Source organism: Rana temporaria, chromosome 6, assembly GCF_905171775.1.
Source record: "Rana temporaria chromosome 6, aRanTem1.1, whole genome shotgun sequence".
NCBI lineage: Eukaryota > Metazoa > Chordata > Amphibia > Anura > Ranidae > Rana > Rana temporaria.
The window spans coordinates 26,951,211-26,966,117 of record NC_053494.1 but is presented as its reverse complement, the minus strand read 5'-3'; the positions used below and the strand labels follow the sequence as shown (position 1 = coordinate 26,966,117).

Below are 14,907 nucleotides of genomic sequence, written 5' to 3'. Positions count from 1 at the left end.
ACTGCTATCTTGGTAGGAAAGGACATCTGTGTGGATCTTTTATTGACATTCTACCACAGTAATCTGCACACAAGGTTTAAAGAGGCTGAATGGGCAAACTGGTCTAATCTTTCGCTAGCCCACATCCAACCCACCACTTTGTTCCTCCGACAGAGCCAGGAGTCACCAGCTCTCTGTTCAGGGAGCACCAAGAGAACCGAGAGATCAGCTGTGTTTTATCGCTCGGTTCTCAGCCTTAGAGCCAGTGAGGGACAAATGCAGCATCAGACCAATGCTGCATCCACCTAGGTAAGTATGATTCTGGAAAAAAAACATACCTCTCTTTTAATAGTATTATGCCTAAACAGCATGAAAAAAAATATTTTAAGTCATTGTGTTAAGAAGAGCAAATTTGCTAAAGTGGGTCAAATAATGTCTAGTATGGGATTGCCTCACTGAAAAAGAAGATATTCACCTGTCATCCCTTCCATCACAGATAGGTAATATTTACCGTTAGGTACAGTGGTTGGAGCCATTCACATTGTTTATTCCTTTATATTCTAGAACATGGGTCTCCAAACTGCGGCCCGAGTAGCCATTATCTGGCCCTTGGGGCACTAGTCCTCCCACTGACACCAACAAGGGGGCACTATTTCTTCCACTGATACCATCAATGGGATACTATTGCTCTTAATAAGGGGCACTACTATTTCTCCTACTGACCACCAACATTGAGGCCATATTTATTATTCTCACTGATGCTGGACTCGGGACGTTTTCTGCCCCTGCAGGCCACAATGTGGCCCTCCTAAAGTCTGAAGGACAATGAACTGGCCCTTGGTTTGAAAAGTCTGGAGACCCCTGTTCTAGTGAATCCAAAACTGCTGGTTTATAGCACAGATAGAGCCTACATTTTAAATATATATCATGGAAATGGCTCAATATTTTACCTGCCAGATTATTTGAAATTCTGTTCGGCCACTTCCACCATTCCCCGACAGTGGGCAAAGCTAGATCCTGGACATCCATTGAAACAACCCCAAAGTTTGGTCCTGAACACACCCCCTATCATGCTGATTGGACAACAAAAAAGCAACAGCATGCTGATGACATCATCACTCTGCTCCCTGCACCTCTCAGCACATGTGTATGCAGCAGAGCCTAATTGGCCCCTAGCACTGTCCCGTCCTCTCCCAAACCGAGTGCTGCTATGCATAACATTTTTACAGGGCTTATTATCAGGACAAATGTACTTACATTATTTGCATGTAAAAATAAATTACATTTTAAATGATTGCATAACTGTTTTGACTGTTGTTTTATGTATATCTGCCTGGAATTCAGCTTTAGGAAGGCTATGCTGGACGAGTCGGACTTACTACAGATTTTGTCATGAACTGTAACTGATCGGATATGGACACCACATTATCAATGGCAGCAAATAATTAAAGAATCAAGTTCTCTTGCTGGGTAAAATATTGCATTGTGTAGGCTTGGTGAAAACAAGGAAGTTTGATTGGTCAAAAGGGAGAAAGCTGATGTCAGGGCAACTTATCAACATTTGAGAAGACCCAAGACATCCACAGAAAACGGGCACTGTGGTCCAATACACAGGGGAATATAACAGAATTAAGACACATTTCATATAGTTCCCGGCTAGTGAGAATGTTTCCTTTTCTATAAAATGTTCCTTATTTCATCAATAATTTATGAACTTGTTTCCAAAATCCGGCCTTCCTTGCTGTTGAGCAACCAAGGTGGTGGCAGCCCTCTGAGAGGCCAGTTTTTGTTCCCATATCTTGCTCAACTTTCTGCTGTCATCATTGGCTGCTGTTCTTCGGGGCAGAAAGCACACAATGTGGTGACGGTATGACAGCTGAACCGCCATTGCTGTAACACTGTCCTCTATTGAACATCGTGTGTTACCATACCGGAGGAGGTGGGTTCCCAGGAGCCAGGTGAAGGTCACTGAAGGCTTTCTGGACAGAAGAAACACAAAGAAAAGGTGAACTCATCTGTAGGGCATGGCTACCTCATGCAAACATTCTACCATCAAAAGTGCTACGGTCACTATGATAATAAAAATCTGATAGAGACACACTGCGAAATACAGTCATTAATACTTACCTGTCCAGCAATTGGTAACTCCAATCTTTGCTCTGTTCATGAGCTACAGTATGGCCACCGTAGTTATAATGGAAAGTGTGTACCCTGGGTAACATCCTTTAACACCTTCCTAGTGCACCTGCATTGCTGTGGTCTGTGCTACTGAAAATACTGCAATAGCAACTTTTAGTCTGTGGTGGTGTGTAGTGTTCGGGCCCTTTCAGGGGGGAGGATGGCGTAGGCGCTGGACATGGCATAGGTCACCGTGGTCACAGAGGTGATCTATGCTAGGAAGTGGGAGCAAATACCTGTATTAAACAGGTATCTGCTCCCTCCCCCCCCCCTGAAAGGCGCCAAATGTGACACCGGAGGGGATCCAAAAAGCGGAAGTTCAATTTTTGGGTGGAACTCCACTTTAAGTAGGTTTACTGTCACTCTCCAAAGACCTGTTGGTAGGTTAATTGGCTGCTGTTTAAAATTGTCCCTAGTATGTGTATTCATGCTTGTGAGATAGGGACCTTAGATTATAAGGACAAGGACTGATATGAATGTACAGTATGCAAAGTGTAAATTGTCTGTGCTATATAAAATACCTGTAATAACAATAATAATAATAACAATAATAATAAATATGGCAACTGCCTAGAAAGAGGTTAAGGTTTAATTACGTAATAGACCAAAGTCCAGAAAGACAGGAATTATCATTTCACAGTCAGATTATGTTTCTGCCATTAAACATTCAGTGAAAATGAGATCTAAACAGCTTTAAATAAATTCTTCACACGCTTTCGAGTACAGCTGCTCCACAGAGGACATAAGTGATAATGATAGTGTGCTTCTCCAACTGGAACAACTATCTCCAACTACAAGGCATTCTGCTATGAACTGTGCGGGGTGTCTTTTTTTTTTTTTTATGCCCTGTGATCTGTGAAGTCATGCAGAAGGTAGGGAAGGAAGATGTACAAATGACTCAGAATATACTGTATGGACTAACGTTTTTAGACGCCTGACCATCACACCTATTTGAGTTTGCTGGACATCTCATTCCAAAACCATGGACCTTAATTTAGGCCTGGCCTCTCTTTGCTGCTATAACAGCCTCCGCTCTTTTGGAAAGGCTGTCCACAAGATTTTGGAGTGTGTCTATTTAGCCAATAGTGCATTTAGTACTGATGTTGGATGAGAAGATCTCACTTTTTATCTGTGTTCCAATTCATCCCAAATGTGTTCAATAGGGTTAAGGTCAGAGACGATTCCCCCCATGATCCGGAAAGCCAAGATGTGAACGGAGCCTTAATCGGGTGAGTCTTAATTGGGTCAGGGTTTATTAGAGGTCAGGGCTGGATGACTCATCCTGGCAGCTCCGATGCCTCACCCTGATCTAGAAGGTTGGCGAATCTTCTAGAACTAGAAGATGGGGATTAGGAGGAGTTGGCTTGGGGGGGGGGGTGTCTTGCCTTGAGCCAGGGCCTGGGTGCTGGAACAATCCTGCTAAAACACAAAGGAGGAAGGCTTCCTGGAGTCACAGGATCAAGAGAGGACAGAGTGAGTAGTGCAACACTGTTGGGGACTAACAAGGGGGGAGACTGTCACATGTAGCTAGTCTCCCTTGAAGACAGTGGTAGTGGTGTGCTTAAGTCTTTAGCCCTTCCCTGAGAGATCTCCTAAATGTCAGCCCAGGTGGGCTGGTGAAAAGTCAGCTGGGTGGGCTGGTGAAAAGTTACCCAGGTGGACCGATGTGGAGAGGCATCCAGGAGGGCTGGTGAAAGGGGCAGACGCAGCCAGGTGTGTTGGCAGTGCCTGGAGAGTTGGTGATGGGATCAGTGGCCACAGAGGAGAAGTAACCTGCTGTTTCACTACATTTGAGCTACACTTAAAGGGGCCTGCGAGTTCCTGCCTGTAATGGGCTGTTGCTAAATCTGACTGGGAGCCTGTCAGATCATCCCAGAGTGATTCAGCTGGAGCCAGCAAGTGTTTGTGCAGGAGGAAAGAGTCGAAGAGACTGTATATAGATGTATATAGGAAGTTGTCCCCAAACTTGTTGAAGTCAAGTGGGCATACCATAACCTCCCATCCCAATCCAAGTTATTAACCCTCTAATAAATAACAAAAATAAAGTCACGGACTGTACTCTGAGGCCCTGTACACACGTCCGAGAAACTCGACGGGCAAAACACATCGTTTTGCTCGTCAAGTTCCTTGTGAAGCCGCCGAGGATCTCGGCGAGCCAAGTTTCCCCATTGACTAACGAGGAAATAGAGAACATGTTCTCTATTTGGCCCGACGACGTCGGTTTCCTCGGCCAAAAGTGTACACACGACCGGTTTCCTCGGCAGAATACGGCTCCCATCGAGTTTCTGGCTGAATTCTGCCGAGAAACTCGGTCGTGTGTGCAGGGCCTGACTCTGTGTCACTGTGAAGATTCAGTGTGCCTGGATATACAGGAGTGGGGGATCCCTTTCATCTGCAACTCCTACGGGGGTAGTGCTACATAACATTCATAAAATAAGCTAAATGCACATACTGTAAAATCTTATGAGAGGTGCTCTTGAAATTAATGGCCTGGATGTGGAGGTCTCTTTAAAGGGGAGTTCCAGCCAATTTGTATGTTTATTAAAAGTCAGCAGCTACAAAAAGTGTAGCTGCTGGCTTTTAATAAACAGACACTTACCTGCTCCAGCATTCCAGCGATGCGCCAGCCGGGGCTCTGCTCTCCCCCCCTCCCCGGCCGGCGTCTTCATTGTCACTGTGGGCACCCGGCCGTGACAGCTTTCGGCTTCACGGCCGGGCACCCACTGCGCAGGCGCGAGCGGCACTGCGCATGCGCGCGCGGCCCGGCGCTGTGCCGTGTAATTGGCCAGGAGATCGCCTAGGACTTGTGACGTGTCCTAGGCGATCGCCTACAGCAGCCCCTTCCTGTAGGCGATTAAGCTTAATCGCCTACAGGAAGGAGAAAGTGGGACAGGAAGTCCCACTCTTCCTGAAGCCCCCACTCCCCCCCCCCAAAAAAAATTACATGCCAAATGTGGCATGTAAGGGGGTGAGGAGTGGGATAAGCGGAAGTTCCAAATTTGGGTGGAACTCCTCTTTAAGGTCTTACTCCTATAAAATTTATTCCACATGTCTAGTTTAGAAGGAACAAGGGACAGAATTCATTACCTCAAACTTGCTAATAAAGTCAGCAAATATTCCAAAAAAAGCCTCAGTGGTGGAGCCCTTGGGATCCTCTCCAAAGTAGGAGCAGACTTTAAAGAAATCTTCCATCGCCCGGTGCTGCAGGGTGTCCAGGCTCTGCATACAGGGAAAAGTGTTCTCCAGAAATGTCTGAGCAATCAGATAAGGATCATACATGGAGATGCTAAGTAGACAGGAGCATGGCCACCTCGAAGTGGAACCATGGTTGATACTACAGCAAAGGCAAAAACTACCAACAAAAGATCTGTTACCTTTAGTGGGAAAATGGTCCATATACACATAAACATGAATGCGGTGGCAAAAGATACAGTCATAGTGAGGGAGAACTTATCTTCAGACGAGCTGGTCATACGGCTGCAGGCATTTTTGATCTCCTGGATAGTCACATGTAAGTCACTCAGGTCGGCAGTAAGTGACCTCTGATTCACTGGAAGAGAAAGAAATTGCACATTGCACAGTTTTTGGTCAGACACCCAGTAGGACACGTACACAACAGTAGAAAAGTTGATGGAAAAAAATTGTCAGATAGCGCAAGATTTAGCAGGAGTATAGACAACAATGGCCCATGAATATAAATGGGATGATTCTAGTTAAGGAAATGGTATAAATAATTAAAAAAATATTAATAAATGATGGTAGTCCTTATTCCAGAGAGAAATTCATCAATAAAGTCCAAAGCTCTTAGCGGCAGCAATCCCAAAAGCAGAAGCACGCTCTGAAAAATGTATACAAAGGAAAGACAAGGATGCGCCAATCTAAGTGCAGTATGAAAAAGGATTTTAATAGAATTGAAGAAAACAGACAGCCAAATGGCTATTCACAATAGGTATGAGATTACAGGCATATATAATAACTTGGGTCCGTTGTCACTTGGTGTCAGATGAATCCTGGTGTCCAGCGAGGTCTTCAATAAACGGGGGAGCTGTTGGTGAGGATCTGATGAAACAGCGGAGGCTGTGAAACGCGTAATCCGATTGGTCCGTTCCCGTACACCACTTCACTTCCCGTGCGACGATCCTGTATGCGGTGCACCCTGAGATGCACGCCGTCCTGTACGGCGTCCTGCTTGGCTCGCTGCACTTCCTTATGGTTGCTCAGGCACCATACCACCTCACCAACAGCTCCCCCGTTTATTGAAGACCTCGCTGGACACCAGGATTCATCTGACACCAAGTGACAACGGACCCAAGTTATTAGATATGCCTGTAATCTCATACCTAGTGTGAGTAGCCATTTGGCTGTCTGTTTTCTTCAATTTTATTAAAATCCTTCTTCATACTGCACTTAGATTGGCGCATCCTTGTCTTTCCTTAGTAGAAAAGTTGAGCAGACCTTTTTTGTAATCCAGGGGTGCTCAACCCATGGCCCATGGAGCCCTCTGATATGGCCTGCGACCTCAAACCAGTCCCATGTTTTGGAATGGTGGGTCAGCAAACCCAGATCGTGATCTCTGAGCATCGGAATTCATGGAGCTGGTGCCAGCTGGTGCCGCTGCTTGCTCTGTTGCGCCGGCTCATGTCCCAAGGCGAAGTGATACCAAGTGCACTTCGCCTGGGACTTTTTTAGAAGCCTGGAGAGCGATTCCAGCAGAAGCTGGAGGAGGAAAATGTCAGTGTATTAAACATATATACACACATTGCAGTTTTACAATGGGCATGTGTTGGCACATATAAAAAGGGGTTCTTAGGCTGCTTTCACACTGATCCGCATATGCAGCGCAGTGTACCTGCGGGTTAGCTGCACCGAGCCATAGGCTTCTATTATATCCTCCGGATTTTGTGTTTTTTTAGAAAGTGCACCACACATGCAAGATGTAATAGAAGTCTAAAGCCCTGTACACACGGTCGGAATATCCGATGGGAGCTTTTCATCTGATATTTCGACCGTGTGTATGCCCAATCTGACTTTTTCCATCCGAAATTCCAACGGACTTAGATAGGGAACATGTTCTCTATTTTTCAGACGGAAAAAATTCCTATAGGAAAACCTGTTCGTGTGTATGGAATTCCGACGCACTAAAAACCATGCATGCTCAGAATCAAGTCGGCGCATGCTCGGAAGCATTGAACTTAATTTTTCTCGGCTCGTCGTGGTTTTGTACATCACCGCGTTCTTGATGGTCGGAATTTGGTGTGACCGTGTATATGCAAGACAGCTTGAGTGCAATTCCGTTGGAAGAACCCTCCGAGTTTATTCCGACGGAAACAATGGTCGTGTGTACAGGACATAAGGCTCAGTGCAGATAATCCACAGGAAAATCTGCAGGTATACTTCGCTGTACCTGCGGTGTGGGTAAACTGCAGTGCATCAGTGTGAAAGCAGATTTATAAGCTTCTCAGGACAGTAAGGGCTTGTTTACATTTGCAGGTTTGGTTGGCGGTAAATCCCCATAGTTCATGGCCAACGACCGGTTACCAAATCCCTGAAGTGGCCCCCACTCTTCAAATGGTTTAGCACCCCTGATGATAATCTATGGTAATTGTCCCACTTTAGTATTAACATTTTCTATCTGATTTTCGGCTGAATTCTGTCCAAAAAATGCACAGGGCTCATGTGCAAATTCGCACCGGAGCCTCAGCGGAGATATGTGAACCGGCTACATAGAGAGTCAGTCAAAACCTCCTGCTATTGCGAATTGGATGCGGGGAAGCCTTAGGTATGAACACAATGGTGTGAACTCAGCCTTAGGTATTGAGGCCCAGATTCTCAAAGGGCTTACGACGGCGCAACTCCATGTACGCCGTCGTTAGTCCTAATCTGGGCCGTCGTATCTATGCGACTGATTCTTAGAATCAGTTACGCATAGATAAGCATTAGATCCGACAGGCGTAAGGCTCTTACGCCGTCGGATCTTAAATGCATTTTTTTTTTGGACGCTAGGTGTCGCCTCCGTCGTTTTCCCCGTCGAGTATGCAAATTAGCTAGATACGCGAATTCCCGAACGTACGCGCGGCCAACGCAGTGAAGTTACGACGTTTACGTTAGGCTTGTCCCGTCGTAAAGTTGCCCCTGGGTATATGAGGCGCAACCAATGTTAAGTATGGCCGTCGTTCCCGCGTCGAAATTTGTAAATTTACGTCGTTTGCGTAAGTCGTCCGTGAATGGGGCTGGACTCCATTTACGTTCACGTCGAAACCAATGACGTCCTTGCGACGTCATTTGGAGCATTGCACCCTGGGATATTCTTCGGACGGCGCATGCGCAGTACGTTCGGCGCGGGAACGCGCTTAATTTAAATGCTTCACGCCCCCTACCCGGCTAATTTGAATTATGCGGGCTTGCGCCGGGTGATTTACGCTACGCCACCGCAACTTTACAGGCAAGTTCTTGCGGCGGCGTAAGGTAAATCAGATACGTTACGCCCGCCCAGTTTTACACGATTCTACGAGAATCTGGGCCTTTATTTTTTGTGGTTAGTCACACAAATATTAATCAGGAATGCTGAGACATAAATTACCTACTCATATGTGATGTTACCTACAATTCATGGTTGGTCCCTTCTGTAGGACAAGTTTAGCAAGCATTGCTTTAAAATGGGCACCAGACTGGCAGATTACCTTTGGCAGCAAGAGGCACGGTAGGAAGATCCTTGGCAAAGCTTAGCAGCTCAGGAAAATGCAGGCGGAGGGATTTGGCAAGTATGTGCAAAAAAGTAGACTTCCCATCCACAGTCTTGGTGGTATTGAGCTGTAATACACATCCAAACATGCCAAATTTAGAGAAGCTTACAATGCACCCAAGCTTTGAGTAATTACAAACTTATTTTGCAGCTGGTTAATAGGGATGAGCTTCGTATTCGATGTTCAATCGTTCGTCGAATTATGAACTTTTTGGGCCGTTCGCGCCAAATTCGAGTGGCGATTCACGGCCCATAATTCACTGTGGCATCGCAGTGCATTGCTTCACTGGTTCCATAGAGCTTTCCATAGTTCCATAGAGCTTTTCAGTAGCTAACACTCTCTCACAGTTATTCAGATTCTACTTCTCGTCTATATCCAATTTAGAAATAGTGATGTCCCTTTCCATTCACAAGTCAGACAAGCAGGCACGTCAATATTATAATTCTGGATTTAGCTGTTCCTACTTGTACTCATGCTAGGGAGCACCATTTCTGGTCGCAATGCAAACCCATGGCTACAATAATGGTGTGTGGTACATACCTCCATCAAGAAGTTGATCTTGAAACCTGTTGTTCTGTTCGTTTTGGGCTGTCCATCGTTCAGATAATTCCCCATAGCTAAAACAAACTAAAAACACGTTTGATACCAATTATAAAAAGCCTCCAATTTATAAATGTGTACAATTACGTATTACAATATGGAGAAGAACTTGGGTTGTTCAAAAAACACAATATATAGGGGAAAACTTTATAAAATAAAACATACAGTATTTAGATTTTTTAATAAATATAGTAAGGCACAAGGTAAGCACCACCACCAACCAGATTCTTAGTTACTGCTGTAGGTAATGCAGTTTGCACACTGCTTTCATTTTGGGCCAACACAAAGGCAGCTCCAGGGGAAGACTTAGGAATGGTTTTCAACCCAAATTGAGTCAAGAACCTGTTTTGCACGAGTTGCCCCAGCACCTGACCCAGAACCTGTTTTTGCATGAGGGCCCCAGCACACAGGGCCCCCCTGTGTGCTGGGGCCCCCTACAGGAGGCCCGGTGGTACCCTCTGTCAGAGGTACTGGTGTCCTTGTCTCAGGCAGAAGGAAACCCGGGCACATCTTTCAAAACCCAGACTGTTTGGGTCAAAACTGGACAGGTGGCAACCCTATGTAGAATTGGGTGACCAGATCATTCAAAACCCAGACTGTTTGGTTCAAAACTGGACAGGTGGCAAACCTATGTAGAATAGGGTGACCAGACATTCCCTGGTTTCCGGGGACAGTCCCCGGCTTGGGGACATTGTCCCTGGACCAAGTCTGCCCCCAGTTTTGTCCCCGGATTGGATTTGAACAGGGGCTGTGCAGAATAATAAAGAAAATCTGAATTACACACCCCTGCTCTGCCGTTCCTACTAGCTTGGGGGGGGGGGTGTATTTTTTTCATTATCTGTGCCCCTTTCTGATGATCATGTGCTGGTTGGATTGGAGGGAATATTTCTTCAGTTTCGGGTGCATGCCCGTTCCGCTCCCTCTCGCATTTTCTTCTGCCTTGGCTCAAGTCCAGCCAGCCACCTGCCTATCGCCTTGCCTTCCCTGGTGGAGTGATCTTCCTCCACACCCCACCCAGTAGTAGCCCGGGCCCGTATTTGCGCAGGGGTCTTACAAGCGCACTTTTGGAAAAAAATCCAATTTTTTCATAAACAGTAAACAGTAAAGTTAGCCCAATTTTTTTTATATTGTGAAAGATAATGTTACGCCGAGTAAATTGATACCCAACATGTCACGTGAGCACGCACAGCATCTTCCGGTCCCGCTGGTTCTCTCTAGCTAAGAGGTGGAGCGCACGCCAGCCTCCCCAGCAAGGACGCATCCCCATTCAACCTAAGCCGCATAGCCTCAGTGCCGGGACGTGGGCACCACCCAAAGTAAGGAGCCACTCGGCACTGTGTGTAATTTTATTTGATTTTATTAAACGATATCATGCTATGGCGGTATCTCTCTTCTTTTATTATGCCTTATGACGCTCAGTCAAGTTGACCCAAAGGAACTCCAATTGTTGCAGTTTGTCCATGGTGACACTAAGCTTTATTTGACCTCTTTTCTAATGAAAAAGGTCAACTACTTCTGGTAAGGAGCCATCCTTATATGCACTATTGTGGTGTCTTTAAGTGGTGAAGGTGGAAATCCTCTCTGTTTTTGCACAGTGTGAACTGAGAAAAAAATAATCTGGATACAAAAACACAGCTTTTCCTGCATTTATGGACACTTTGGGCTAGATTCACAGAGAGATACGACGGTGTATCTCCTGATACGCCGTCGTATCTCTGACTTAGGCCCGTCGTATCTATGCGACTGATTCATAGAATCAGTTACGCATAGATATGCCTAAGATCCGACAGGTGTAACTGTGTTACACCGTCGGATCTTAACTGCAATTTAAAAATGGCCGCGGGGGGCGTTCTCGCTGATTTACGCTGAGAAATATGTAAATCAGCGAGATAAGCCAATTCACGAACGTACGCGGGCCCGATGCAGTTTGTTACGACGTTTACGTAGCGGTTTTCCCGGCGTATACTTACCCCTGCTTCTATGAGGCGCAGCCAATGTTAAGTATAGCCGTCGTTCCCGCGTTGATTTTTTTTTTTTTTACGTCGTTTGCATACGCCGATTCTCAAACCCGCTCGTCGCAAGTTACGCTCACACCGAAACCACTGACGTCCTAGCGACGTCAGTGGGAGCAATGCACGCTGGGAAAAATTGCGGACAGCGCATGCGCATTTAAATCGGCGCGGGGACGTGCCTGATTTTAAATAGTACACTCCCCCTAGCCGCGGAATTTGAATTCCGCCGGGGGATTTACGATCCGCCGCCACAAGTTTGGAGGTAAGTGGTTTGTGAATTACCCACTTGCCTCTCAAACTTGCGGCAGCGGATCTTAAATCACATAGGTCACGCGGATCTAAAGATCCGCTGATCTATGTGAATCTAGCCCTTTGTTTCATTATTGTGATACAATTTTCTTCATAAGGATTTATCACTTTATTATATGCACTTAATTATTTATTTAATTTGTTGAATACTTTTTTAGGTGGTTGCCAGTTACTGCACTGGCTTGTTATTTATTTTTATATATTTTTGAATATATATTTTTCACTATATATAATATTGCACTAAAAGTTTTCTCCTGTTTGTCCGTTTATCTCACTGAAAAAAGAAAAGAGGATTGCTCAGAGCTGGATTAACTTTTTGTGACAAGACTGGGCACAGATGATAGGAAATCTAATACTCTACATTGTGACATCAAAAAAAAAAAAAATTCGGGTTTACATCCACTTTAAGCTAACGTGGATTTTTTGCCATATATTTGAAATGATAATGGCATACAAATTCGAACAAGTTGACTGATACGTGGACAGGGGATGAGTTATTGTACATGAAGGGGTGCCATGTAACCCCTAAACTATGAACAACTGAAAATATCAGTCTCCCTTGTTGCGGTTTGTCTTTGTATACAGGATCTGCAAAAAAAGGTGAGAGGACGAGGTGTCAACTCCTACTTAGAATGTGCTGACTTGTGAGATAAGACTCATTAAACAGGAATTTTTCCATCTACTCCCCAAACAGTCTAAAACAGTTAATTGTTACCTGCTAGGCCCTCTCTTCTATTGTGCTCGCTCAGCAACATTCCCAAGCTTGTTAGGAATCATTTCTAAGGTACTCGGCATCACACTGCAGCCCAATGCCATGCCCAAGACCTCACCTAATATATAAGCTGGCACACAACTGCTCATACAAAAGGCCATTGTATTTATAAGACAAATTACATAATTGCGTTGAACTCCGAAAGTTACACGGGCTGGACAAAAGACGCTATAATTCAGCATGGCATACAATTGATATGCACTCAAGAAGTGAAGGTTTGCACATTTAGAAAGGTTAATAGCAACCAGGCAGTACCCTGAATGATTTACCTTTTGCCTACTGAAAACATCAGTTCACTCCTAATGCCAAGACACTCCTGTTCTGTAGCCTCATATCTCAAGTGGAGACCATCGAAGGAACTGCTGCCTCTGACTGCCGGTCTATCGGGGGGGGGGGCGGCTCTCAGTGGAGTGCAAAGTATGGCCTAGATTCGCGTAGGGCGGCTTTACATTGTGCGGGCGCAGCGTATCTTATTTACACTACTCCGCCGCTACTTAGAGAGGCAAGTGCTGTATTCACAAAGCACTTGCGTCCTAAGTTACGGCGGCGTATCGTAAATCGTCCGGCGTAAGCGCGCGTAATTCAAAGTAGGCAGGTCATGTTGTATTTAAATTAAGCGTGACCCCATGTGGATGCATGGCCGAACGAACGGCGCATGCGCGCGCATGCTCAGTATCACATCGTATTTACGCCCAAAGATACGCCGGCTCAATGCCTGTGACATGAAAGTAACCTACGCACAGCCCCATTCACGTACGACTTACGTAAACAACGTAAAAAGATACGCTGGTTCCGACGTCCATACCTTGCATGGGCTGCACCACCTAGAGACCTGCTTTATCTTTACGCCGGCGTATGTCTTACGTAAACGGCGTAACTAATTGCGACGGGCGTACGTACGTTCGTGAATCGGCGTATCTTGCTCATTTACATATTCAACGCGGAAATCGAAGGGAAGCGCCACCTAGCGGCCAGTGTAAATATGCACCCCAAGATACGACGGTGTAGGAGACTTACGCCGCTCGTATCTTGGCCAAATCTATGCGTAACTATGAATCAGGCGCATAGATACGACGGCGGCCATTCGGACTTACGACGGCGTATCTGGAGATACGCCGTCGTAAGTGTTTGAGAATCTGGGCCTATGTGTCTATATATATATATACACACATATACACAGTACCTAACAAAAGTGAGTACACCCCTCACATTTTTATAAACATTTTATTATATCTTTTCATGTGACAACACTGAAGAAATTACACTTTACTACAATGTAAAGTAGTGACTGTACAGCTTGTATAACAGTTTACATTTGCTGTCCCCACATAATAACTCAACAAACATTAACCACTTCAGCCCTGGACCATTTGGGTGGTCAAAGACCAGGCCGCTTTTTGCGATTCGGCACTGCGTCGCTTTAACTGACAATTAAGCGGTCGCGCGACGTGGCTCCCAAACAAAATTGGCGTCCTTTTTTTCCCACAAATAGAGCTTTCTTTTGGTGGCATTTGATCACCTCTGCGGTTTTTATTTTTTTCGCTATAAACAAAAATAGAGAGACAATTTTGAAAAAAAAGTTTTTACTTTTTGCTATAATAAATATCCCCAAAAAATATATAAAAAAACATTTTTTTTCCTCAGTTTATTCCGATACGTATTCTTCTACATACTGTTGGTAAAAAAAATTGCAATAAGCGTTTATTGATTGGTTTGCGCAAACTTTATAGCGTTTACAATATAAGGGATAGTTTTATGGCATTTTTATTAATTATTATTTTTTTACTAGAAATGGCGGCTATCATCGATTTTTTTTCGTGACTGCGACATTATGGCGGACACATCGGAGGACACTTTTGACACATTTTTGGGACCATTGACATTTTCACAGCGATCAGTGCTATAAAAATGCACTGATTACTGTGAAAATGACACTGGCAGTGAAGGGGTTAAGCACTAGGTGGCGCTGTAGGGGTTAAGTGTACCCTGCATTGTGTTTCTAACTGTAGGGGGGATGGGCTCTATGTCACATGACATTGATCTCCGCTCCAAGTACACAGAGCCGAGATCAGTGTCATTCTCACTAGGCAGAGCAAGGAGATGCTGGCTTACACAAGCATCTTCCCTCTCTATACCTCCGTGAGAAGATCGCGTGGAGTCCCGCGGCGATCAAGTCCGCGGGACCTGCGGTCCGACTCACGGCGAAGGTGGCAAGGTCGCGAGCGCGCCGCCATCGGCGCGCTCGCGACCACATGACAGGCATTTAAAGGGCCATGTACAGGTACGTGATAATGCCTGTCCGTGCCATTCTGTC

The 14,907-nt window shown here is 45.3% G+C and overlaps 1 protein-coding gene across 1 annotated transcript in view; it reads right to left on the bottom strand.

Moving 5' to 3' along the window:
• Window positions 1-290: 290 nt before the first annotated feature.
• The window catches only part of LOC120944384 (Grid2 interacting protein), a 148,296-nt gene continuing 133,679 nt past the window's right edge, over window positions 291-14,907 (bottom strand). Inside the window, 5 exon segments of the mRNA XM_040358441.1 lie at window positions 291-1,958; window positions 5,245-5,409; window positions 5,589-5,707; window positions 8,838-8,967; window positions 9,441-9,527. Coding sequence (XP_040214375.1) covers window positions 1,902-1,958; window positions 5,245-5,409; window positions 5,589-5,707; window positions 8,838-8,967; window positions 9,441-9,527 — 558 coding nt within the window. The 3' untranslated portion in view covers window positions 291-1,901.